Source organism: Propithecus coquereli, unplaced genomic scaffold, assembly GCF_000956105.1.
Source record: "Propithecus coquereli isolate 6110/MARCELLA unplaced genomic scaffold, Pcoq_1.0 Scaffold158, whole genome shotgun sequence".
NCBI lineage: Eukaryota > Metazoa > Chordata > Mammalia > Primates > Indriidae > Propithecus > Propithecus coquereli.
Window position 1 is genome coordinate 5,162,580 of NW_012140302.1, and position 26,040 is coordinate 5,188,619.

At 47.8% G+C, this 26,040-nt stretch overlaps 1 protein-coding gene across 1 annotated transcript in view; it reads left to right on the forward strand.

The window, feature by feature from the left end:
* The window catches only part of KIF6 (kinesin family member 6), a 480,713-nt gene that overhangs the window by 439,520 nt on the left and 15,153 nt on the right, over positions 1–26,040 (forward strand). Inside the window, exons 15-19 of the mRNA XM_012640809.1 lie at positions 13,025–13,109; positions 14,783–14,918; positions 17,359–17,456; positions 23,818–23,907; positions 25,910–26,034. Of these exons, the coding sequence (XP_012496263.1) occupies positions 13,025–13,109; positions 14,783–14,918; positions 17,359–17,456; positions 23,818–23,907; positions 25,910–26,034 (534 nt within the window). The remainder of the gene's footprint in view (positions 1–13,024; positions 13,110–14,782; positions 14,919–17,358; positions 17,457–23,817; positions 23,908–25,909; positions 26,035–26,040) is intronic.

Genomic DNA, 26,040 nt, shown 5'->3' on the forward strand with positions numbered 1-26,040 from the left:
GAGTTCAATGTTTTTAGATTCCACATATAAGTGAGGTCCTACAGTATTTGTCTTTCCATGCCTGGCTATTTCACTTAGTGTAATGTTCTTCAGGTTCATCTATATTGTCACAAATGACAAAATTTCCTTCTTTTTTTAAGGCTGAATAGTATTCCATTGTGTGTATATGCCACATTTTCTTTATCCGTTCATCCACTTATGGACATTTAGGTTGATTCCATGTCTTGGCTATTGTGAATAGTGCTGCAATGAACCTAGGAGTACAGATATCTCTTCAACATAATGATTTCAGTTCCTTCGGATATATACTCAGAAGTGAGGTTGCTGGATCATATGGTAATTCTGTTTTTACATTTTTTGAGGAACCTCTATCCTGTTTTTTATAGTGGCTGTACTAATTTACATTTCCACCAAGAGTGTAAAAGGGCTCCCTTTTCTCCACATTCTCACTAACACTTATCTTTCATCTTTTTGATAATGACCATTCTAACAAGTATGAGGTGACATCTAATTGTGGTTTTAATTTTCATTTCCCTAATGATTAGCAATGTTGAGCATTGAATCTGTTGGCCATTTGGATGTCTTCATTTGAGAAATGTCTGTTCAGGTCCTTTGCCCATTTTTTAACCGGGTTATTTGTTTTCTTGCTGTTGAGTTGTTTGAGTTCCTTATATATTTTGGATATAAATTCTTTATCAGATGTATGGGTTGAAAATATTTTCCCCCATTCTCGGTTGTCTCATCACTCTGTTCATTCTTTCCTTCGTTGTTCAAAAGCTTTTTAATCTGATGCAACCCCTTTTGTCTATTTTTGTTTTTGTTGCCTGTACTTTCAGGGTCATATCGAAAAAATCATTGCCTAGATAAATGTCATGGAGATTTTCCTCTATGTTTCTTCTAGTAGTTTTACAGTCACAGACTTTATATTATCTTTAATCTATTTTGAGTTGATTTTTGTATGTGGTGTGAGATAGGGATCCAATTTTAATCTTCAGCATATGGCTGTCAAGTTTTTTTCAACACTGTTTATCGAAGAGACTGTTCTTTCTCTATTGTGTGATCTTGGCACCTTTGTCAAAAATCAATTGGCCATAAATGCATGAGTTTATTCTGTTCCATTGGTTGATGTATCTGTTTTTGCCAGTACCCATGTGTGATGGCAAACACGCATCACAGAAAGTGTGATGCTTCCAGCTTTGATCTTTTTGCTCAAGATTACCTTGGCTCTTTTTGGTCTTTTGTACTTCCATATGAATTTTAGGATAGTTTTTCTATATCTGTAAAAAATTGCATTAAAATTTTGACAGACATTGCATTAAATCTATAGATTTCTTAGGATAGAATGGATATTTTAACAATATTAATTGTTCCACTCTATGAGCACAGGATATCTTTCCCCTATCTGACCTCACTTTCCCTTATTCATGATAAAAATCACCACTCGTGCTTGGCATATCTCAGCCCAAGAAAGATTTTGGTGTTTCCCAGGAACCATTCTGTTGCATGTGTAATGGAGCTGGGTCAGTCTTTCCTATCTCCCCAGAGAAGTTGATGATGAGTTTGGGAAAGACCTATGAACAGGAAACCAGGGATGGCTGTGCAGAAATACAAGTGATGGATGCTGTGTGTTCTAAATAACCAACAAGTGATATTTTGAAAATATTGGTGTATATTCAGGAAACTATGAGGTAGCTATTGCAAAGAGGCAGGAGCCCACCCAGAATATACAATGTAGGAGTACTTCAGGGCAAAGCTGTGGGCAGGCAACAGCCAGAGAGTGCAGCAGAGCAGGTTCTATTTAAACAACAACAAAAAAAAAAGTGGGAGGAAAGTAAAAGAAAAGAGATGCAGGGAGGAGTAAATTGTATCGTTAAAATCTACGAACAGCTATTTGAAGATGATTCTGGCAATATCTGGTAGAACTGAAGATATGTAAACCCCATGCCCCAGCAAGTCTGTGCCTAGGAACATAAACCCAAGAAGGTGTCACATTTGTGACCAAGGAGATGCTTATCACAATAGTCAAATAAACAAACAATCAAAAACAAAAACAGGAGACAACCCAAAGTTCCCCAGTAAGAGGGTGGATAGATGCGCTGTAGCTATGGTATCTTGAACAATGGAACACCATAGACAATTTAAAATGAGTAAAGTAGATATACATGTAGCAATATGAATAAATCTCAAAAATACAATGGTAGCTGGCTGGGAAGGAGAAAATTTAAAGGAACAAAGCGGATATTTTACAGTGTTGATAACAGTGCTGAAAACCAGCAAGGTCAAACAACTGTCTTCAAATATGACCTCTGAGGCTTGGTTTGTGGACACTGTCCCCAGGGGTCTATGGGGGCTCAGTTCTGAAAAATATCTAGATGTGGCTGACTGACCAGGCTGAATTTGGGCTGGGGTCTTTCCTACAGAATGATAAATGAGAAGAAAATCCATCTAAAATGAATGAACATCGTCAAGTCAATACACGGTGCTCAGTGCCTTGCCTGCCAATGTGTGTGTGTGTAGGCGAGGCATTCATTAGAGCAGTCACTTTAATTTAGTCTCATCAATACAAGAAGTCTCCTCTTCCATACAAAGGCAGAAGTGGATCCCAGGTGGGAAGTGCAGGGCTCCCAAGGGCATCACAGTCCTGCCTGATTCCCTGGAGGTTTCCATCTCCTTGGGACTTGACTACAATTGCTTGTGTTAAGAGCCACGCGTGGGTTTGCATTCTGTCATGCGGTTATTTTAATTACTTGCTCGTGAAGATACTGTCGTCTGTGGTTCTCACAGCAGAGTCCCCTAGAAGGCTTGTGAAACCAAGGATTGCTGGGCCTGGGGCCTGGGAATTTGTCCTCAAGAAGTTCCCATTGGTGCCACTGCCTGCTCCAGGGACCACTCTGGAAACCGCTGTTTATAGGTTGTAAAAGATGTTTCTGGAAATTGTGAATGATTCTGCCTGGCAGGTATGGGAAGCTCCAGTATCTGTTTTATGGCTATGACGATTGTCGTGGATCTAAAAGGATTCTCCGCAGCTGTGATGAATACAGTTCATTTGTGAGGGGATATGTAACAGTGGAGAGGAAAGGCAGTGAGGCTGGTGTTTCTCATAGGGCTTCGGATTTACAAAAGGTGGCGGAAATCACAAGCAGTGTTTGTGTACCACAGAGAGAAATGAGTGCGGAGGTGCCTCTGAGGCTTGGCTTGTGGACCTGGCCACAAGGAGTGGATTGGGGCTCCGGGGGTTGCCCACTGCTCTAGTTCTGAAATAAAAAAAAACAAACAAAACAAACAAACAAAAAAAACACAATGGTGATAGAAAGAAATTTGCTGAAAGATATATATGAAATGATACCATTTATGTAAATTCCAAAAATTTCAATGCCATTTACTAAAAGATAGTGAGAGATTTTCACCTTTTATTGTGAAAGATAACATGAATACAGAAAGATGCCTAAAACATCTATATGTTTAAGGGGCATTAAACATATAGAGTGAGAATATAAAAACACAAAGAGAAGGCTACATACCATCAGGATAGCATTATCTTTGGAGAGGGAGGATAGCAGATTGTGGAGGAGGCTTCCACTAATTCTGTATTGCTCTATTTTTTAAAAAACTGAAATAACTGTAGCAAACTATTTAGATTTTTCAATATGTAGAGGTGGGACATGGGTGCCATTAATATCATTTCTCTGAACTTTTTGTGTCTGAAAGGGCTTATAATAATTCCCAGAACTCTATGAAGGATTAGACTCCAAGGGTTCATAGATCAAACAAAAATTACTGTTTTAGTGGAATCATTGTGATAGTAGAAGTGGTAGTAAAAAGTGAATCCCACTTCAATTCTGATTAATCTTAATTCTCCTCACTCCTGATTATGTAAGATCAATTTACTTAAAGGTAAAAACAGAAAATTTACTGCTTCTCATTTTCTTCTCTAGGCACATTGTAATTTCTGGTAGGGACTTACTGGCTGCAGATGGTGCATCTGACGTTTTGAGCGATACAGGGCGTGTAGGCTACTTTTTTGTTGTTCTCCCACTGTATCTCTAAATCCTCATGGGAGGGATAGTTCTTCCTCTGCCCCTGGATGGAAACTGAGTAATCCTATACTGAATTGTTAATTACAAACAGCAAAAAAAATGGTCATTTTAACTGCAGTCTTAACAATGTAAATGTTACTCAAAGATAAGACTTCTCTCTCTTACCCCAGCTAAGGCCAACCACCAGGAGGAAAGGAGGGATATGGTCAGCAACTTCTCTCTTTCTAAGTCACTTCTTCCATCAGCCTGCTAAGGCTCAGTTTCCCCAGGAAGGGCAGCTGGGAAAGGTCTCACTGAAGTGGTGCTGTTGTAACAGGATGTGGATGCTCTGGGCCTGGTGGGTGCTGAAAGCTGACCCTTCCTCATTTGGGGTGCTTTCGTGAGTCTCTGCAGGTCCCTCATCAGCTGGTCCCTTGATCTGAGGGAATGCACCTTACTGGGACAGTTGCTTACCCATTTTGAACCTGCATGGCTCAGGGTCCTAAGAGGAAGCGGATGGCAGTGCTCAAATTAGGTACTGCGAAGAGGATTAAATTAAAGACCTGTTTACAAAGTGCGAGCATAGGGTCGGGAAACCACAAGGGAGAGTGCAGCATCCCAGAAGTGCCAAGAGCAGCACGGCAGGAAGCGTCGCTGTCCCTAGGCCTGGGGGGCAAGAGGAGTGAACAGTTTTTGGAACTTGAGGACGGAAAGGGCTGTGCAGAAAGGCCCTGGCCATCTGACAGGAGCTGTGGCTCGATCAAGCCTCACATCCTGCTCGTGAGCCCCTGTACCCTCCACAAAGCTGTCTCAGGGAAGAAATAGCTCGGCCTTTCTCTCCTGCCACCCCTCCATTGCTTGCTGATGTTCCCCTTGGCTGAGCCCAGCCAGGGGAGAGGGTAAGGAAGCCCATTGTCATAGCTGCCCACCCCCCGGGGCACAAGCAGAGGAGGGCAGGAGAAGGTAGAGGGCAGACTTGGAGGAGCAGATGGCATAGGACTAGGTCCAGCACACAGCCCCCAGGCATCCTGTGGCCCACCTCCAGTCTTCTTTCTCCAAAGGTCCCGCTGGCCCTGTAGGCGTTAAAGGATCTAAGTCTTAAGCAGTATGCCAGAGAACACAAGTCCTGCTGGAACCAGCTCACACTGGCTCGTCAGGGCTGGCTGTGCATCTCTTCCCAACTCCGAATCCAGGAACATCATGTTGGCAGATTGAAATTGGCCATGACAAGAGTATTTGCACCACAAAAATACACAAACACTACAAATCAGAGCTTTTTTTTCTTCCAGAGAGCTGGCTGTGAAACACTTGTGGCACACCACAGATCCAAGGTGACCCTAACCTTTCTTCCATACTTGGAGCCCCTGTTGAGTCAACAGGAACGCAGCAGAAACTCTTGGCTCTTGCCCCCAGCAGGTCATTTGCCCACGTCCCACCCTCTAGATCTCCTGAATGGGAATCAGACATCAGTGCGCTGTGGCCCTTCTTGCCCCTCAACACACACACAGATGCCCCAGGATTCTTACCAAGCTTTCTGAGTGGTCTCTTTCAAGCCTCCCTCACTGCCTCTGGGGAAGAGAGGAGCACCTCCACACACAGTCCCCAGGGAGGGAGACGAGGTAGGCTTAAGGCAAACTGCTAGCCCTTTTTAAAGGAATTCTCATCAAACATTTATCTTGGCCCTTTTCTCACACTGATGGGAGTACTTTGGGCATCCAGCCAGTCCTTGCCATTTTACTTTGAAATTGTGCCAGTTCTGTTGGTCTGTCTCAAGACTCACTTTTGACTCTAATATATGATAAGTTATTGCCAAATGAACAGATTAATTTATAAATTAGCTAGTAGCAGGTTTGTTTTCCAAAAGTAGAGGGAGACGGCTTTATTAAAGATATTTAACTCAATTCTTAAAAGTCCTGAAGTTTCTGCAATAATCCAGTCAAGGGAATTGAGTGAACCCCACTAAGCGTCACCAGGATAAGTTTCCATAGGAGGAAGGTTCACTCTTGGGTACAAGAAAAACTGCCCTCCCCAGCAGGTTATATGTGTCCTGAGAATACTCCACACTGGCTGGGTCTAGTGTGATAAAGATATAACTGGGTTTCAGGGATGCCAAGCTTCCTACTAAATTCTCTCTGAAAAGCCACAGAGACCAAGGCATGTGGTCACCACCAGTCTGTGAGGCCGACGTGACAGGAGGGAGAATTGTCAAGGTATTTGGGGCTCTGCGAGAAACCCTGAGTTCAGAAGTATGAGCACACTTCCCAGGGAGGAGTGAGAAAGCCATGGTGGGCTAGAAGGCGGGCACAGACCTGCCTCTGCAGGGGTGGGCTGGGAGGGAGAGGTGCCCTGAGCTGGGGAAGAGGTCGGATCCAGAGGTCACCATGCCAGGTGCCAAGTGGCTGTGATAAGAGAAATGTAGACTGGAGACCAAAAGACAGATCTGGGGTTCCAGCAGAAGGGATCGTGGAGCAATATGAGGAAAAGTGAGCTCCTGTTTGAACGGAGGTGACCATAAAGGGGATATGTGCCAAGCTCAAGCAAGTAATGAGACTAGAAATGTCCTTCCTGTGTATGGCCTCTGCCCCTAGCGTCTCCTTATACTGCTGACTGGCCCTGAGGCAGCTGACCGTCTGACTGTATGTCCTGTATCCTCCACAGGGAGCACAGTGGGGGAGAAGGCACACATCCAAAGGAGAGAGCCACCATCCCAGGGGCATGATCTTGGACAGAGGCCCAGTGTAGTAGCAGGGAAGATTATTCACACGGGAAGAGTCTGTGGACAGCCTTCTATGAAGGAGCTGCCAGGGCCTGTGGTTTGCTTCAAGCAGGCATGCAGCACGTTTCTGATTGTACCAAAGCGTGGCCATTTATCCTGTCAGAGGGTGCCCTGTTCTTCCAGAAGGCAAGATAGAGGCAGTGAGTGCAGGGACTGAGGCGGTGGGGATGAGCGTGCCTGAGAAGTTATCAGGCCCAGCCATGTGTCCGCAGGTCATTCAGCACACCCTTAAGTGTGGGCACGCCACAGGCAGCTAAGGTGTTACACAGAATTAACACCAAGATGGATGGTGGCACTGAGCACCCATCAGCATGCGATTACTCCAGATGACAATAAATTTGAGCCATTAAACAGGAAATGGTCTGATTGGGAAGCCAGAATCTTTGCCTCTGACCATTGTGATAACTGAGTTACTGACACCATCAATCTCTGTAAGAACGGACACTTTGACTTCCCAAACAAGGTGAGGTTGAGTGATCTATGGTTCTGCAAGACAGTTCAGCCCCAAGGAGGCCCAGAGTGGGTGTTCGGCAAATGAATCATTAGTTGGATAGCTGAGGTGACCAGCTGGAGTGCCTCCCTGGCTCTGAGGTCCTGTCTGCCGTGGTGGAGCCGCATAAGTCACTGCCTCCTCCCATGCAGGGTGCAGGCAGAGCGGCGGCCATGTTGGCTTCACAGCCTTTGCTCTGCTCAGCCCATGGGGCCCCTTTGGGCTTTGATGCATGGTTGGAAATTTCAATATTGTCCTCCTTGGATTTCCTAACACAGTCGAGGAGATGGACCAGACTGAGTATTCACAGGCTGGCCTTGGTGAGCGGCAGGCTCCAACAGGTAGACAACTTCTCACACCCAGCAGATAAGCTGCAAATGCCAAGTGGGATTGGGGCACAAGTCATGGATTTTGGTTAGTAAATGGCAGTCTTCACAGGCCAGTCCCCAGGGAAGAGACTGAGACTTTCTCTGGGCCCCAGCCCCAGATGTGGAAAGCATTCATGGAAAAGCATTCATGTCCTTCACATACCAAGGACAAGTCAATACAGCCTTCAGTGATCTGCCCTGTGGCTTCCTTCATTACTGGAATCAGTTACAGAGGAAAAACACCAGCTTTGAAGTCAGACAGAGCTAGGTTCTCATCCTGTCCCTGCTTACGAGCAGTGTGCTTCTGGACGGAGCAGCCCCTGTCTGGAGTGGGGGTTGTGGAAGTCGTACAAGACAATGCACATGAAGTACCTGGCCAATGTAGCAGCTCTGTAGTCGAAATCATTACTCAGATTTTATCGAGCACCCACAGGGCCAAGCGCAGATGGCTCCAACCTTGCAGAAAGTGTGTCTCCCTTGTTGAAAATCCCTGAGCCCTTTCCCCTCTTTCCTCAGTGGCTCCCAAAGGTCTGGAAGCTGAGCAGGGCCATGGGGGCTGTACTGGCTCCCACTTGTCATCCTATCTAATCTCATGCAGGTCCTGTCTTCTCCGAAACTCCTGCATGGAGTGCTTGCAATGAAACTGGGCTCAAAGCCATAAGCAATGTTTCTTAACAAGGGGTGTGCATCAGAATCACCAGGGGACACTGCTGGAAAATTTTAACTCCAAACCTACTCCAGCAGGGCCCAGCTGTCTCTGAGCTTTTACAAGCTCCTTAGGTGATTCTGATGTACACCCCTAGCTGAGAACCATTGAACCAAAGAAATGAGTCTGCACGTTTCAGACATCAGATATCTACATGGGGGGAGAGAGAGAAAGAGTGTTTGAGAAGAGGGTATGCGGAAGTGAGAAGGGGAGTTAGAGAGACCTTTCCAGATGAAATCATGAAATCGTGTCAGGTAGGAGGGGGTCCGTATCTTGGCTGTCCCTCTCAGCAAGAGCCCCTCTTGTCCTTGAGCTGCTAATTCCCAACCACCGGACACTTCAGCGATAGGGTCAGCCTAGAACTATGCATCCTCCCCTACTGGAAGTTCCAGGTACTACAACATTGGGCTGCTCCAAGCTTCCTCCTTATGTGACACTCAGCTCTACAGCCACAGAATGAAACCCTTTTCTCATCCTTTTCTACTGCTTTGGAGCCAGCTGCCCCCACGGTTTAACAGTGTGACCTCACTGGCTACCCAGGGCTGTGACCTTCTGTGCTGCTGTCCAAGCCAGAATGCTGTCCTTGAAAAGAGGGCTCCCTGTGCCGCCTGTCAGGTGACTAGAGGTTCTGTCCCTGGCCAGAGTGCCAGTGAGGACCAGGACCTACAAACTCAAATGCCCTTTGGTTACTCCCTTTCCCTCTGTTCTCATCCAGTCGCTTTTGTTTGGCTCCCTTTGAGTTCCCAGTCCCCGTCTCTCTCCAGAAGGCAGTGTGGAGACAAGCCTCAGAACACATCAGAGCAGCGGGAGGCTGGCTCCTGGTGGGCTTGCAATGTATTTCACCAAGCAGACATCACCTTGGGCAACGGCCCATTTGATTGCCATGACAACATGGGTATCTTGTGTCTTGGGGGTATGCTGTGCCCTCATTCTGGCCGCCCAAGGTCCCTGGCCCCAGCTTTCTTTCCCAATCCCTTTCAAGAGGCTCACAGCATCCTGGCGCCACCCTACATTAACTAGTCTTCAGTTTGAGTAGCTTTGTCTCAATCAGCACAAAGCAGCTTGACTCAGCTATCAAAGGAATAAATCAAGCCAATCCTCTACTCAAAATCCTCCAGCCTCTCACCTCCCTCAAAGCCAGAGTCCTTACCATGGCCCACAAGGTCCTGTGTGGTCTGGCCTCAGTTTCCCACCCCTCTTTCCTTTACCAGCTGCTCAGCACCCCGACCTCCTCCCTGTTCCCAAACACACCAGGCAGGCAGGCATCTCAGGCCCTTCGCTCCTGCTGTTGTACTGCACTCCGCACCCTGATCTGTGCGTGCTGGTTCCCTCCCTCCGTTCAGTCGCTGCTCAAATGTCCCCTCCTCAGACGGCCCCGCCCTCTCTCCTGTCATTCTCTCCACCTTTCCTCATAGCCCCTTTCAGTCCCTGGTGTTACCTTGCAGACTCAGTTCTTTTGTTGGTTTAGTGTCCATCTTCCCCACTAGAGTCCTCCTAAAAGAGGGGCAGGTACAGAGTTGACACTCAATAAACATTTGTGAAATAAACGAGCGAATGACTGGACCTGGATTCAAAGCCTGGCCCTGCTATTTGCTAGCTTTGCGTCATTGCACAAGCCACCTGCTCACCCTAAGCCTTGGTCTACTTGACTGTAAAGCAGAGGTGATAATACCCGCCAGCTGCAGTGGTGAGGATGAATGAGGTGGGACACAGTGCCTGGGCCAAGGGCCTCCACCGACGGTAGCTGACATCATCTTCCCCCGCCGTGTCAGCTGCACTCAGTGTTCACCTCGCCTCAAGGCTCCTTGACACACCGAACACTCCACACACTTCCAGGGCGCCTCTAACTCTGTGATCGACCAGGAAAGCTCCCAGACACCAGGGAAAAGACAACCAGCCAGGGGGAGAGGCACCAGCCTCCCTCCTACAGAAAGGCTCCACGTTCATGATGGGGCAGCCACAGCGTTTACAACGAAGACCAGTCCCCCTTGGCCTTCCCTCCAACCTTCTGCCCACCCGCTCACGAAGCCCTTGAGGCTGCCTCTGCCAGCCAAAGTCACGCTCCCTGTGCACGTCCAGCCGCCCTTCCTTCACCCACCCCCAGCAGCCTCCTGCACGGTGCCGGTCACCGCAGAGCAGACAGGGCTTCACTCGATTGCTCAGGGCTGCCCCTTGGGGTGGGCTCAAAAGTATTCAAAGGAAGAAGGAGATTCACAGTGTTTCTTTTTCAGCAGGCTGTAAGACACATGGGCCCATTTCTGAAACTTATAGGGAAAGAAATAGTCCATCCATTTGAAGTCCTGCTGTTATCAGTTTGTATTAAGATACTTCCCTCAGTTTAGCATGCCTGGCATCTTTCAAAGAAGACAGAGCCAGCAAACATGCATGGCACTGAGCGTGCCCGGTGCATGGCAGCCGAGCCAAGCACCGGGGGAACATACACAGAGCAGAAGGATCTGGTTCCTGCCCTCCGGGGCTTCCTGTGCCTGTGCCTTGGGGGATTGGGGTAGCGACAGGCAGTCTGCCTCATTAAGGCCGTGCGATGCACCCACGCAGATGACAGTGCAGTCTTCAGTTGGGAAGTCTGTGGTGTCTGCACTTCCTGTGTTTAAGTGACAGAATAAAATACTTGCTCAGTCAGTTTATACTTGTCACTTGACACAAGGAAGAGGGGGTGCTGGTACCTAGAAGACAAAGAACAAAATCTTGATCTAGTTAGCATATTTATCAATATGTTAATGACATAAAAGACACAGGTAACAAATTAACAAGGGAGCCAAAGGGGGAAGAATAATGCATGACAGAATAAGGACCTCTCAGCAGGCTAGACCACCGATAAATGTGAAGTGTGGCCTCTGGGATCAAAAGGACAATTGCACTGAAGGAGGACGCACTTTGACAATCACTCATGAAAAAACATGAAAGTGTTTAAACTGACCACAAGCTTAATAGGGGACAACCACCACAAAGCTGCTGAAAACAGAAGCAGTGCTAGGGAGGCTGGCCCAGGAAAACATGTAGCTCTTTGGGACTAGAGAAAAAAGTGGGTTCAAATCCCAGCTCTGCCACTTACTAGCTGTGTGACCTTGGGTTATGCATGACCCTCTCTGAGACTAAGAATCTAACTGAAATGACATGGTAATGCCTTCCCTGCAGGGTTAGTTCGAGAATTAGCAATAAGTTAAGTAGAGGACCTAGCCCAGTGCTTACTAGAACTTGGCAGAACCTAGCATATAGAAGGCACTCAATAAATGGTCATTGTTTATAATTCACCTGCTACAGAAATTAAATTTTCAAAAGCAAAGAGGAGTCCTTCTCTACCCTGGACTTTTCAGACCTCTCTGAAGTATTGTGTCCAGATCTAGGGTATATGCTTGAGATAAATTAGAAAGTAATTTATCCTCAGATGAGGGATTGTGCAGAGTCAACCTGGGAAAAAGGTACAGACACACATCACATGTCGATGTTGCTGTTACTGTTCGGGTATTCAGGGGGCAATCAGACTAAGAAGAAGGGCATGCTATGTTGCTCCAAAGAGCCAGAGTAGTGATGACATTAGTGGTGAAGGTCTCAGCTAAAAGTAAGAGGAGACACAGCTGTCCCCAATGAAATGCGTTATCCTGCAAAGCGGCGAGCTCCCATCACAGGAAGTGCTTGAGCAGAAAGCAGATGACCATCTGTCAGGAATGTTATAGAAGGAATTTTTGAATCCAAGGCCCTTGCAAACAAACAAATCCAGGTTCCTAAAGTCAACCACATACCTTGAGCAGGTTAACCTCTTTGAACCTCAATGTCCTTATCTGTAAAACAGGAATAATAATACTTATCTCAAATAAGTGCTATAAGGATTAAGTCTGAGCATGTCCAGAAGCACCTGGACCATAGTAGATTCATTCTCCCCTACATGGAGTAAAAAGCAGGGCTGTGCGACTTCTAAGATATCTTCCATGGGGCTAAGAAATGCAGTGCGACCACAGAGAGACTCTTGGAGGATAAACAGACCCCGCACACCAGGCTAGGAAGGGACCAGCTTCAGAGCACACCAGGCAGAGTGGGCAACCAGGCCACAATGGCAGCCAAATGGGGTCCAGACAGAGGTCACATGAGTGAGGACACAGGCCGTGGGCACAAGCCGATCACTGCTGAGACGCTCAGCCCTGCCCCAGGCCTGTCGCCAAGGCTCATTCTCAGCCCTGGTTGCATACTGACGTCACCCGCGTTGACCAGGCTTGAGAACCCCTGCTGTAGAGGGAACTGAAAACCAGGGGACATGACTCTGAGGCTAGAAAATCCAGCACCTCAACTGATGCAGAGAAAGATGTGAGATGGTTTAGAGAGGTTTTTTTTTTTTTTGGTTTGTGAAGAGTTCTTTATCAGAAGATGGGGAAATGCTATTCTGCATCTTCCCTGGGGACTCCAGAGGAAATGAGTGAGCTCAGCAGTAAAAGGATTAGTAGAGATGAAGGGAAGAATTCCCTTCCCGTGGCAGATGTTGAATGGAGGGAGGGTCATCCTGGAAGCCGCTCCTCTCCAGGCTTTCAGCCGAGCAAAGGTTGCCATCCAGAGGCCCCAGAAGGAATTCACAGGGTCCCCTTTCATCTTGGGATGCACTTGAACCCTGTCATCTGCCCTAAATGTCACACTTTTCCTTTTACCTTCCTTCTACAGGGATCTCAGAGAATATGGCCATGCCGTCGATGCCAGACCTGCAGGAAGAGAAGCTGCGATCACAACTGGAAGAAGAAAAGAGAAGGTGCCCTTGCTCTTAGCCACACATAGCCTGACCCCAGCATCCCAGGGCCTCAAGGACAGAGCAACCAAGCCCCAGGGCTGAAACTAGTGGACCCAGAAACTGCATCCTAAAAAAGTAGGAGGAGGTACTGCCTTTGGCAGGCAGGTATCAAAAGCAGGACCCTAGGCAATGTGAGGTTATTTTTATTTTTTATTTTATTTTTTTAATTTTTAGAGATGGGGCCTTTGTCACCCAGGTGGAATGCTGTGGCCTGATCATAGTTCACTGCAGCCTCCAATTCCTGGGCTCAAGCGATCCTCCCACCTCGGACTCCCGAGTAGCTGGGACTACAGGTGCACTCTGGCAGGATGAGGTTAGAAGGCAGAACAGGCCCACCCAGGCCAGGGAAGCAACTGGGCTTGTCTACTGCTGCCACCTAGGGGAGTCAAGAAGTGTGACCACGGTGGTCTTCCTCACGCCTGCAGCTTTAGCCCACTTCCCTCCTGAGTTCTGAGAACATTACACCCTCATGCAGCCATTTAGGGTCCCAAAATGAGTTTACTTGCAGAGTGAAGAGCCTCAAGCATAAACAGGCAGGTGGCCATTACTGACACAGAGCATGGTCACAGGATCTCGCTGGACATCCCAGTCCAGCTGCTTAGCTCATTGTTTCATCTATGCACTCAACGAATGTATGCTATCTCCTCCATGCCATGGGTAGGTTCTAGAGATGCTAACCAAGTCACCTCCCCTGCCTCAAGGAGCTGATGGTATCATTGCAACACACTCCTCCCCACCAGCACCCCACACCCACTCACGCTCACACCCAGGAGAACAAAGCCCCGGGCCAGGTCTCCTGTTTCTCTTGACAGCCGTGCACTGTGTCATCTCTCTCCAGAATGCCCTGACTGCCCCACCACACACACCACTGCTGCTCTGCGCCCCTCGGGTCCTCCCCAGTGGTCCACCTCCTCCCTTGCCCCATTTATTTTCCTCAGTTTCTTTACAGCCCATTCTTCTCGTGTCCCTTACTCCACCCTCACCTTGTCCCCCTGGTCCACGTTTCCAATCTCAGCGACACCTCAGAAGCCAAGTTGTCTCTTCAGCTTGGCTGGTGGACTGTTTCCTGTTTGACAATGTCTGACTCGTTACACCGCTCCCCAAACCAACAGAGAACATGCAAAGGAACAAACAGTATTGTGACTTCTGATCCTCAGCGTGAAGGTGAAGCAGCAGGACAGTGAGAGTGAAGACTGGTTCTAGACCCAGACTGCCGGGTTCAAATCCTGGCTCCCTGCGAGCTCTGTGCTTCCCCATGCCTCGGGTTCCAAATCTGTAAAATGGAGATGATAATAATAGCTTCTTCATAGGGTTGTGAAGGGGATTAAATGAGTTTATATATGTTGAATGTCTAGAGCAATGCCTGCCCCTGAGTAATAACCCCCTCTTGGAGGAGGGGCTGTTCATCTCACACACACATCCCCATGGGCCTGATGGACAAAGTGCCTCACTCTGCTTCTCCATGATGGACTCAAACCCTGGTGCCATATCCTGGCACCTGTAGGGTCCCAGGCCCTGGGAAACGGGACAGAGCTGCAGGCTTTGGAGGCATTGGCCCTGTCCACTTCCTGCACCCCTCTGTGCCAGGGCTTTCCAGACAGCAGCACACTGACTCTTCTCTGATTCCTCCGCAGCTATAAAACAATGTTCGCACGCCTGAAAGCCCTGAAGGTGGAGATCGAGCACTTGCAGCTGCTCATGGACAAAGCCAAGGTGAAGCTACAGAAAGAGTTCGAAGCCTGGTGGGCAGAGGAGGCCAGCAACCTGCAGGTACGGTCTGGAGAGCATCGGGGCAGCCAGGGAGGGGCCAGTCATGTGCCCCCGTGGGTTGTCAGGAGACAGAGAAGGGGGGCTTTGAACCGCAAGCCCATGTATCCTCAGCCCCTGCTCATAAAGCAGGTGCCCCTCGTAGTGACAAGGACTACAAAAGATCAGGGAGTAATTATTGCTTTGCTCTAGTGTCTAAAATAACCACCTGATGCATGGAAAGATGAGGGCTGGAAGATGTGACTCCCCAAACCAATGGGTGTGCCACCAATGCTTGGTGTGATATCCCCCCGTGATAGCGTATTGACACCACTTGTTGTTTTTCTTATAACAGAGTCATATATTTTATTCTATATATTATATATAGAATATGTAAATAATATATATTATATGTTATATATATTATTTATAGAAATTTTACTATGCAAAAAAACAAAGAAATCACCATAATCCCTCCACTTAAATATAACCAATATTAACATGTTGGATTATATGATTTTATCTTTATTTATATGCATATCCATCTGTATATTTTTATAAAAAATAGAATTATATTGGTGTCCAAGTATCACAAATGGCTTTTTTAACTTAATTCTATAGCCTGCCTACTTTTTCGTGTTATTATTCTACAGCTACAGTTCTCAAGGCTGTTACTGTTTCATGGTATGGATATATTTTAATTGATTTAACCAATCTCCTATTGTTGAATGTTTGGGTTGTTTCTAGTTTTTACTCGAAATGTATCTGTAGATAAATTTTTGTATATTTCCTAGACAAATTCTTAGAAGGTCTCTATATTACTACAAAGGTTAAAATAGCCTCTTAAGAAGTGTTAGCAGAGAATCTCAGTTTCAGTTGTCCTCATGTAACTCCTCAGTTGTGGTACAATGGAAGTGACAAAATGCTCATAATTACATAACTTGTGTGGCTAGCGGGACCCTTGATCATTATCTAACAGGCTGATCCCTTCATTTTAAGGACGAGGAAACTGAGATCCGAGAGGATATTTGCCCAAGGACACAGGCAAGCAATAACCGGCGTTACCAAGTGCCATGTGACAGGGCAATAGAGAAGAACATTTGGATACAATTAAATACACAAGATTACAACGAAAACCAGTTAGATTGAAATAGTTATCAAAATACTTCAAAAGCAAAGTTATGGTATAGTAATATGTATACCACTTTTAAAATGCATTAATTTAGAGGACCTAAGGGTGGGCCGAATATTTACCATAATTTCAAAGTAATGATGAACACAGTATTTCAACATTTCTGCACGAACTGTAATGTGATAAGAAAATGTGCATGATTTCTATTGGTGACAACGTCACAGGTATTGCTAATACTACTGTGGTTTGTTGTCTACATTTATTATTGAAAGAAATGCTAAATTTCAGGTAGAAGTGAGGAGAAATAAAGATGTAATAGGTTCCTATACGCATTCACAGAGCCCCTGGATTCTGTCTGTGGGCTCCGGGTTAAGAGTCCCACCTCGCCGGTGCATCGGGCAGCGAGGCCTTCAGCCACAGCAGTGCCCGAGGGAGCATGGCCACTGAACGGCAGACGAGGACATCCAGAGTGACTCAGGAAGTGTCTAGGCAAGGCTGACAGATTCAGACAGTGTATTACTTATATAGACAGTGAAAGCCACAGTAGCCAAAAGTGTCAGCTCCATGTGTCCCCTGTCCTACAGGATGTCATTGAAACCAGAGGGACCAGTTGACAGCAACAGGGACAGTGGGACACCCTGTGGCAGAGGAGCCAATTCCATGCTGTCACTAAGCAATTTCAAAGCCTGTGGCTGTTCCCCAAGTAGGCCAAGGCAGGAAGCCTGAAACCTCATCAGAACAAAGACGGCAGTGAGAAACTGTGCTGGGACGGCCTCCCGGGAGGGTGGGGGGGCGAGTGGGAAACAGCCTTGTAGCAAGGACTCCCAGCGTCCTGTGCTCTCGCATTCGGGGGGGGGGGATTACAGGGCAGTCTGCCAAGCCTTAGATCGGCGCGATGTAAGCCCTGCTCCGGAGGCCTGCGTGGAGGCACGCGGGGTTTCCAGGGCACCGTGGCGGAGCCGTGCGCCTACGTGAAGCGTCCATGGATTTCTCCTGACTCCAACGGGCAGCCTTTGAGACAAGGAGAAGCAAAACCAGAAGGCATTTCTGGAGAGTTGTCAGATAACATTTTAAACATTTTTTTTCTAGTTACAAAAAGTAATACATGCTCAATTTGGAAAACTTGGAAAGCACTGAAAGCCCCAAGAATAAATCAGACATTACCCATAATCCTACCAGCAAGGACAATATTTTGTTGCCCATCACCATGGCCATTACATGTCAGATTTGTTTTTGCCATAAACATTGCATAGACCAACTTTTATAACTGGCTTTTTCTTCCCATGTCATTAGGTTCAAGCTAACACTGTGAAACTCTCCTTGGCCCAATAGGTAAAATCTCCAGCAGTGAATTCACTGGATCACATGAAGCCATTTCCCCAGACATCGGAATCCCAGCATGACCAGTCCCAGCTTCTGTTTAACAAAAGGTAAGGAGAGAACGTGCCATCAGTGTTAGGGGACCCAGAAAAGGCTCCCTACCTCTCTCCTTAGCCCCTTCCTGTGGCTCTAAATGTCTCCTTATAGGCCGTATGAGCCAGGAGAATGAATTACTTTGACTATTTAATTAGCCATTCAGGCCGGTGGCTTTCAAGCTTCTTTGAGCACACAGCCCTTCAGCCTCTCACTGTGACAGCTGGTAGACCTACTGCCATGGTAACAAGAGGCAAGAGGTTTAACAATCAAGCCCTGGTCCCGTCCCCTAAGTGGGAAGAAAGGGTTGGTGGGAATGGGAGGGGTGCACAGCATGGGAGAAGGAGGGGTGTTGGGGAAGGAGGGGGATGTTGGTGGTAGGATGGGGGTAGCCAGCCTGCCAAGATACAGGGGAGCTCTTTGTCCCAGCAAGGATTCAGGAGAGAGGTGGGCAGCCTCCCATAGGACCACACAAGGATGGCCCAGAGCCAGTTTCCCTAAATGACAGCATGATCCAGCAGGGACTCTACCTCCCCACGGACCATGTTATTTCCAGCCACACCCCAGGTGGTAGAGCCAATGACACATGCCTCCTGCGGTCCTCCATCCCTCAGACGCAGGACTGTCAGGCCAAACGCCAGGGCAGCATACTTGGGACTACTGTCTACTCCACCAAAGAGCAGTCCTTTGGGTTTGACGGGGCACTTAGCACTCATGTTGGAAATGTAAAAGAGAGCTTTTTAAAAAACAGTGCCAGACAGTATCTTTAGTATGATGTGATGAGAATAGCACTTTACCTCTGTGGTCTTCCTTTCAAAAACCCATAATGCCAATCACAGCATGAAGAAAACATCAGAAAAATCCCAATTGAGGAATATTCTACAAAATACCTGGCCAGTACTCCTCAGATTGCCAAGGTCATCAAAAACAAGGGAAGTCTGAGAATCTGTCACAGCCAAGAGGAGTGTAAGGAGACACGCAGACTAAATACAATACAATGTCCTGAATGGGGTCCTAGAACAGAAAAAGATGTTAGGTAAAAACTAAGAAAATTCCAATAACATATAATAATAATTCAGTTAATAATAATGTATCAACATTGGTTCACTAACTGTGACAAATGTACCATGCTAACATATACGTGTACAATAGTGGAAACTGAGTAAGGGTTGCTTGGGAATTCTCTCTACTATATTTGCAGCTTTTCTGTAAATCTAAAACTATTCTCTAAAAAAAAAAATCTTATCTTTAAAACAACGCCAGCCAGTGAGCCCTCTGTACCGGGCTGATATTTTCCTAGGACTTTCCCACATCTCCCAATCTGTCCCCCCGGTACCATACTTCAGCTTGTATTCTAGTTTTAGGAAACAGCTCCTATGTGAGCTCCTAAGCCCAGGGTCAACAACTGGCATGGTATGTTTTGTTTGGCTAGCTTGGTGTTTTAAAAAGCAGTGTAGGCTCAAGAAAGAAAAAAATAAGTTGGATTTTATTAAAATTTAAAACACTCCTCTGCAAAAGACACTGTTAAAAGATGAAAAGACAAGCCACATACTGGAAGAAAATATTTGCAAAACATACATCTATCTGATAAAGGTTTTGTATCCAAAATATAAAAAGAACACTTAAAATTCAACAATAACAATCTAGTAATCCCACTACCAAGTATTTACCCAAAGGAAAAACAAAAGTCATTTTACAGAAAAGACAAGCAGTTGAATGTTTATTGCAGCACAATTCACAACAAGCTAGAATCAACCCAAGTGCCCATTAATACAAGAGTGGATTAATAAAATGTGGTATATGTATACCATGGAGTACTACTCAGCCATAAAAAAAGTGGTGAACTATACTCGTAACAACCTGGATGGAACTGGAGACCATTCCTCCAAGCAAAGTATCACAAGAATGGAAACACAAACACCACATTACTCACTATTAAATTGGAACTAGTTGATCAACACTCACATGCACGTATGATAGTAAAACTCAGCAGAAACCAGGCAGGTGGGAGGGGGGAGGAGGGGATGGGTAAATTCACACCTGATGTATACAGTGCATGCTATCTTGGTGATGGGCACACTTATAACTTTGACTCAAACTGCACAAAAACAATTCATGTAACCAAATCATTTGTATCCTGTAATATTCTGAAATTTTAAAAAATTCAACAATATGAAAACAACCCAATTTTAAAATGGACAAAAGATCTGAACAGCCACTTCACCAAAGAAGATATACAGATGGCAAATAAGTGCATGACAAGATGCTCAACATCACATGGCACTAGGGAATTGGAAATTAAAAAAACAATGAGATACCACTGCTTACCTATTAGAATGGCTAAAATCCAAAAACTGACAACACCAAATGCTGACAAGGATGTGGAGCAACAGGAACTCTTGTTCATTGCTGGTAGACAAGCAAAACGGTATGGCCACTTTGGAAGACAGTTTGATGTACTCTTATAAAGCTAAATATAGTCTTACCATACAATCTCGCAATTGCATTATTAGGGATTTACCCAGTGGAGTTGAAAATGTATGTTCACACAAAAATCTGCATATGGTTATTTACAGCAGTTTTATCTGTAATGCCCAAAACTGGAAGCCACCAAGATGTCCTCCAAAAGGTGAATGGATAAACAAACTGAGGTACATCCACACAATGGGATATAATTCAGCAATAAAAGGAAACGAGCTATCGAGCCATGAAAAGTCATACAGGAACCTTCAATGCATATTGTTTAGTGAAAGAAGCCAATATGAAAAGGCTATACAACTATATGACATTCTGGAAAAGGCAACACTATGAACACAGTAAAATGATCAGTGGTCGCCATAGACTTGTGGGGAGGCGTGGATGAATAGGTGGAAGACAGGGAATTCTTGGGGCAGTGCAACTAATCTGTGTGACACTGTAATGGTGGATATATGATATTACGCATTTGTCAAAATCCGTAGAATGACACAGCACAAAAAGTGCACCCCTGTGTAAACTATGGACTTCAGTTCATAATAATGTACCTATATAGGTTCATCAATTGTAACAAATTAACCACACCAATGCAAGATGTTCATAATAGGAAAAACTGTAAGGGTGGGGGAAAGGAATGTATGGGAACTCTGTGCTATCTGCTTACTTTTCTGTAAACTTAAAATTTTCCAGAAAAACGTCTATTCATTAAAATAAACTAAAAAAGCAGTGTAACAAGGCAACCGCACTATTGTGAGGCAATACGGGCAGTTAGCGTTAGTGTCCTGCGCCCGGCCCACTCTGCATTCAGTTGGGTACCTGGCAACCTCTGGAGGCACGTGAGTTTGAATTTGCAACCTCTGAGCGTCCTGAACAGTCTTTGTTAAGACACATCAATTGTGAGCGGCCAGGGCCCCCAAATTCCCTCCCCACAGTAGTTTGAGTGTCAAGATTTGGGGGAGGGAGGGTCACACCAGGCAGGAAAGAAGAAAAGTGCTAGAGACTGGAAAGGGAGCCTCCCGGCAGGGCTGGAAAACCTGCAGCCTTCCGATTTCAAGACCGTTCTTTTCCAAGCACCAAGGAAGGCAAGAAAAGCTTCATCTTTCTTTGCTGCACCCCTTTTAATAAAAGGGTTTGTTCTGTAAAATTTGTCAAAAGGCCACACTCAAGGATATAGAAGGCCACGTGTGGCCCCAAGGCTGCAGGTCCCCCACCCTGGTTTGCTTTAGAAATCTGGTGGTAAGGAGCTCATTCCACTGGGGTGAGGCAGGGAGGAGACCCCGTCCCAGGTCATCACAGCATCTCAGACATTGTCTCTGAACAGCCCACAGTGGAGGATTAGCTATTGCTTTTCTTAAATCCTCCAAGGAGACAGCGTTGGCTTTCTTCTCTTACGGTGATAACAGCCCCTATCATATATGGAGGGCCCTTATGGGCCAGGCGCTGAACAAATGTGCAACGTGCATACTTTCATTGTCCCCATTCTATAGATGAAAACCATGGGCTCAGAGAGATCAAGGAATTTGCTTGGGGTCACCCAGCTAATCAGTGGTGAGATTTGAGCCCAGGCCCATCAGAGTCTTGCCACTACTCTCAATCCTCGCAGCAATTTTATTTAGTATCAAGAGCTGCCCCTTAGGGACATGTGTACATTATGTTGTTCTGGCCTTGGGCATTCCTGGACATTCCTTAGGTATTCCAGTCGAAGGTGATCCCTGGGTGTGCTCGCCAAGAGATCCTTAATCCTGCGGTGAGAACACTGGGTTCCAAAGTGTACATCAGATCATCGTCGGCCACCTCCAAGGAGTCCCCTCGGTGTGGACCTTCACAAAGCTGTCCCACGTGAATCCCAGTCACAGCTCTTCCAAGCAGCCTGCCGTTGGGCCAGCCAGCTGCCCCTTTGGGGTCCCCTCGCCTTATCTGTAAGGGGCGCCAGGGTCCCTCCGACACTGTCATTCTATGATCAGATAAATGTTCCGGCGTCATTTCAGAGCAGCTAGAGCCGGCCGCTCCTGCCTGAGCTCCGGAGAGGCCGCTCTTGACGGGATCACCGCAGGCCAGGGGGCTGGTCCTCTGCTCGCCAGGTTCTGAGGGGAATCTGATTCATCACTTCCCCAGGGGTGCTGGGGCCCTGCAGGCCGATCGCACCAAACACTCTGATTGGCAACCCAGGAAGCCTAATTATTGTTAATATTGCTTATTAATCCTTATTAAGAAAGAAAGAATTCATTCTGATGGCTGGTATGCTCTCACTCCAGAAGGGATGTCAATGTGAGAAATGAATTTAGTGTCAAAGGCTGGTTGAGCAAAGAGAGGGGGCAAAGGCCATCTGTGGCACAATCCTGAGGGTTACAGAAACTGAGCTGTGGCATCCAGGGACACTTGAGCAGCTTAGGGGTTGGGGGAGTCCATTCCCTCGGGAGCTCGAATCCTTCCCATTGCCCTGTCCTCCCGCATGAGCTGGTCGAGGCAACAGGCCAGGCAGCTGGGCCTCTGCAGAGGGTGCTGGATGCCCCCAGCTGCCACCGTGTGACCACTGCCCTGCCCCAGGCTGTCTCTCCTCCTCTCCCACCCGCCCCCAGCCCTCCACCGTCTGGCATTTGTGAACTCTCTGGAATGGAGCAAAGCTCCACTGGGAAACTATTAAGTTAATGAGCCATTTGTGCCCAAATGACTTGGTCTTGCAAACTTGCCACAGCTTCCAAACTGACCTTGACCCTCCATAACAGAAGCACCTGCCGGATGGAAAGCCTTTTCTCCTCCCTTCCCCAGGTCTGCACCAGGAACACTCAGCAGGAGCCCTGAGAGTTGGCCACTGTCCTCCAAAGAAAAACGTGCACAGCCTGCCACCTTGTGGCTGCCTCTGGTCCTACAGCAGTCCTCCCGGGACTCCCACAGAGGATCCTCCACTCTCCCGAGGGAGGGCTCCGGAAGTCTCTGGACTCCTGCGAAATGCGCATGGGGTGGGAAGTCCCAGGCTCTCATTTCCTTTCCTTTTGTTTGACCCCCAGTCATGACCTGTGGAGGCAGGCCCAGGGGAAGAGGCCCTGCCACTGGGAGGGCCACTGAGATGGGAGAGGGCAGAAAGCTGGAGCTGGGGAAGGGGCCGTCCTCGGGGGTGGGACAAGCAGTTTGTCAGGCCTGTGGGGTACCGCGGACTGAGGACGCAGACTGGGCAAAGCCAGCTCACCTGTCTCTAACCCCAGCCTGCCTCTCAGCCGAGTGTTCCCGACTGTAAAAGGAGGGTTCTAACCAGGTGACTTCTCAGGCCTCTTCCAGCTCTGACGTTGTCTCCAGGCAGGACCACCCCAAAGCAAGGACAAGGATCCGCCACTGAGTCCTTACAACGTGACTTAGAGTAGGGACGCCATCACAAAAGCAACGGGAAAAAAACGGCCAACCGCCAACCGGGGTCAAAAAACCCCTTAACCTCCCAGGAGGAGCTGCTAGGCTCCACTGCATGCAACCAGGAATCCAAGACAAGATGCATGCACCAGGCAGCCCAGGCAATGGGCGCAGCTGCACGTGGTGAGCTGTTGGAGCTGACGCCCGACTCGGGGAGCACGGAGCTGGTCAGCTAGGCCACCCGGGGGCAGTGAGCGTGATCAGGGGTAAGCAGTGTGTGCTTCCCAGCACGCTGCAGAGATGAACCCAGTTAATGAAGCACTGTGGCTGACAGCACAGGTCCTGAAGCCTCACAGAGTCGCGACTAGCTCTGGATTCTGCCACTTACCAGCTGGGTACTTTCAGAATTTCTTTAACCTCTCTAAGCCTCAGTTTTCTCATCTATAAAGTGCATTTTGGGAGGACACATTCAGTCCATAACAGCCCCTAAATATAAGCCTTCAGTTTCTCTTCTATAAACTTACTCAATCCCTTTTGCTTTTGTTGGTTTGTGTTTTGCAGTGATGTATATACCAGGAAGATCCTGCCCTCACCTGGCCCCAGCCCACGCAGCCAGGAACAGAGTCGCACCAGCACCCCCCTGGGAAACAGGTCTGTGGTCTTCTCCTCCCCCTGATGCCTGTGACAGCCTCTGCAGTGGGCAGAGTAGGCCAGAGTCACCAGTCTGCTCCCCCCAAGAAGCCCCTTGTCCAGTAGCTGCACAGACAGAGCCCAAGGCTGGCCGTTGCCCTGGTCCCCTGGGAATCCTCCGCAATATGTCATACATGCCTACTCTCAAAGCTGGGGAATCTTCTCCCAGGGTCACTGGGGCCCCGTGCAACACACAACTCCTTATTAATAGATGGTTCTGGGAGCCATAAAAGGAAGGCGTCAGTCCAGGGGTAGTTCTAGCATAGCCCACTAGCCCCACAGCAAGACAAAGAGCTGACAAGCCTGGCCTCAAGCCTGGGAGCACTTGCTTTGGGGCAGAGCAAAGTGGGTAAGGCCTCTTCCCACTTGGTGCTATCTGTGCCCTGTGTCTAAGATGCCACCTCAGCCTTCACCGGGCCAAGTACTCTCCTCCGGGAGCTGCCCAGGGCTGAATTCCCCAAGGCCCAGGCAACTGACGGGAGCCAGCAGCCCCTGCCCTCCCTGCCACAGATCTGCTTTAGTGCTTCTGGCTGAGCTGCAGCTGGAATGTTGACACCCAAAATTACTTGTGACAATGGACAACCCTTTGTTATATACAGTCCTTGCTGCCTTCTAAAGAAGCAGATACTGTCTCCCACAGTGTGGAGTGATAGGTGTAGGGTGGACGATTGGCAAAGCCAGGCACGTGTGTTGCTCTGCGTGGTCCTGAGGGCAATGCTCCACGTAGAAGCTGATGGAAAAAGAGGAAGGAGAAGGGCACATAATGCTCCCTTTCTAAAGGGATTTCCTGGACTCCCACACGACACTTCTGCTTACAAACCTCTCGGCCAGAACCTGGGCACCTGGCCACACGCAGCTGCAAGGGAGGCTGGGAAAGGTATTCATAGGTTTTTAGTTGTGGCAATTTAGCTAAATATGGTTCTGTTTTTAAGGAGACAGGAGAATAGTAATCTCTGCCTTGAGAGCAACTAGCTGAACCATGGTGGGGAATGGGATGCACTGGGGAGATGTCCTAAAGCAGCGGTCCCCAACCTTTTTGGCACCAGGGACCGATTTCATGGAAGATGATTTTTCCACGGATGGGGAGCGGGTGGGAGAGGAGGAGACAGAGGTCAGGCAGTGATGCGAGCGATGGGGAGTGGCTGTATAAATACAGAGGAAGCTTCACTTGCCCACCTCCTACTGTCCAGCACCACCCCACCCCTACCCCACCCCCGTTCCTAAGTTTCATGGAAGACAATTTTTCCACAGAAGTGGGGAGGAACCACAGAGGTCTGTGGCTCTGTCCCTAACAGGCCCAAGGGGTGGGACCACAGTCCTAAAGTATAGGACATCTAAGTGGGTGCAGAAGGAGACAGGCCAGGACCAGCAGCATCAGCACCAGTGGCAGGTCTTCTCTGAGGCCTGAGACAGCACAGCTCTGCCACCAACTTGCTGTGACATCTTGAAGTAAAGTGCGGTTGGTTTGGGTGAGGCAAGGATGGAGGACAGGAGGGGTGATGATGAAGGGATGGGGACAGCGGTGACCTCAAGCACATTCAGCTACGTGAAGGTCTTGGGGGAGAGCAGTCCAGGGAGAGGGAACGGCTAAAGCACAGGCCCTGAGGCTGGAAGGAGCTTGGTATATTCAAGTAACAGAAAGAAGGTCAGGGTGGCTGCAGCCTACTGAACCGGGGGTCACGTCACACAGGACCTGGCAGGTCATGGGCGGAGTAGGAATTTTGTTCCAAGAGTAATGAGAAGCCACTAAAGGGTGTAAGGCAGGGGGTGACATGACCCGGTTTGCAGGATAAAAGGCTTGGTGTGGCCAATGCACAGAGGCGGCAGGGAGTGACAGAGAGGCCAGCCGTGTCACACAGCTTCCTGGGTGAAGTCAGTCAGCAAAAACGGAAAAGCATTTGGAAAGGTAAGTGCTGAGTCCAATCACAAGGTGTAGTAACGTGTGACATGTGGTCCTCGCCAGCATCCCCGAGAGGCCGATGTCCTCCGTCCCCCTCACCGGTGACAGCCAGACGGACTCCAACATCCTGGCATTCATCAAGGCCAGACAGAGCATTCTGCAGAAGAAATGTGAGTGCACCTCCCTCAGTGGCT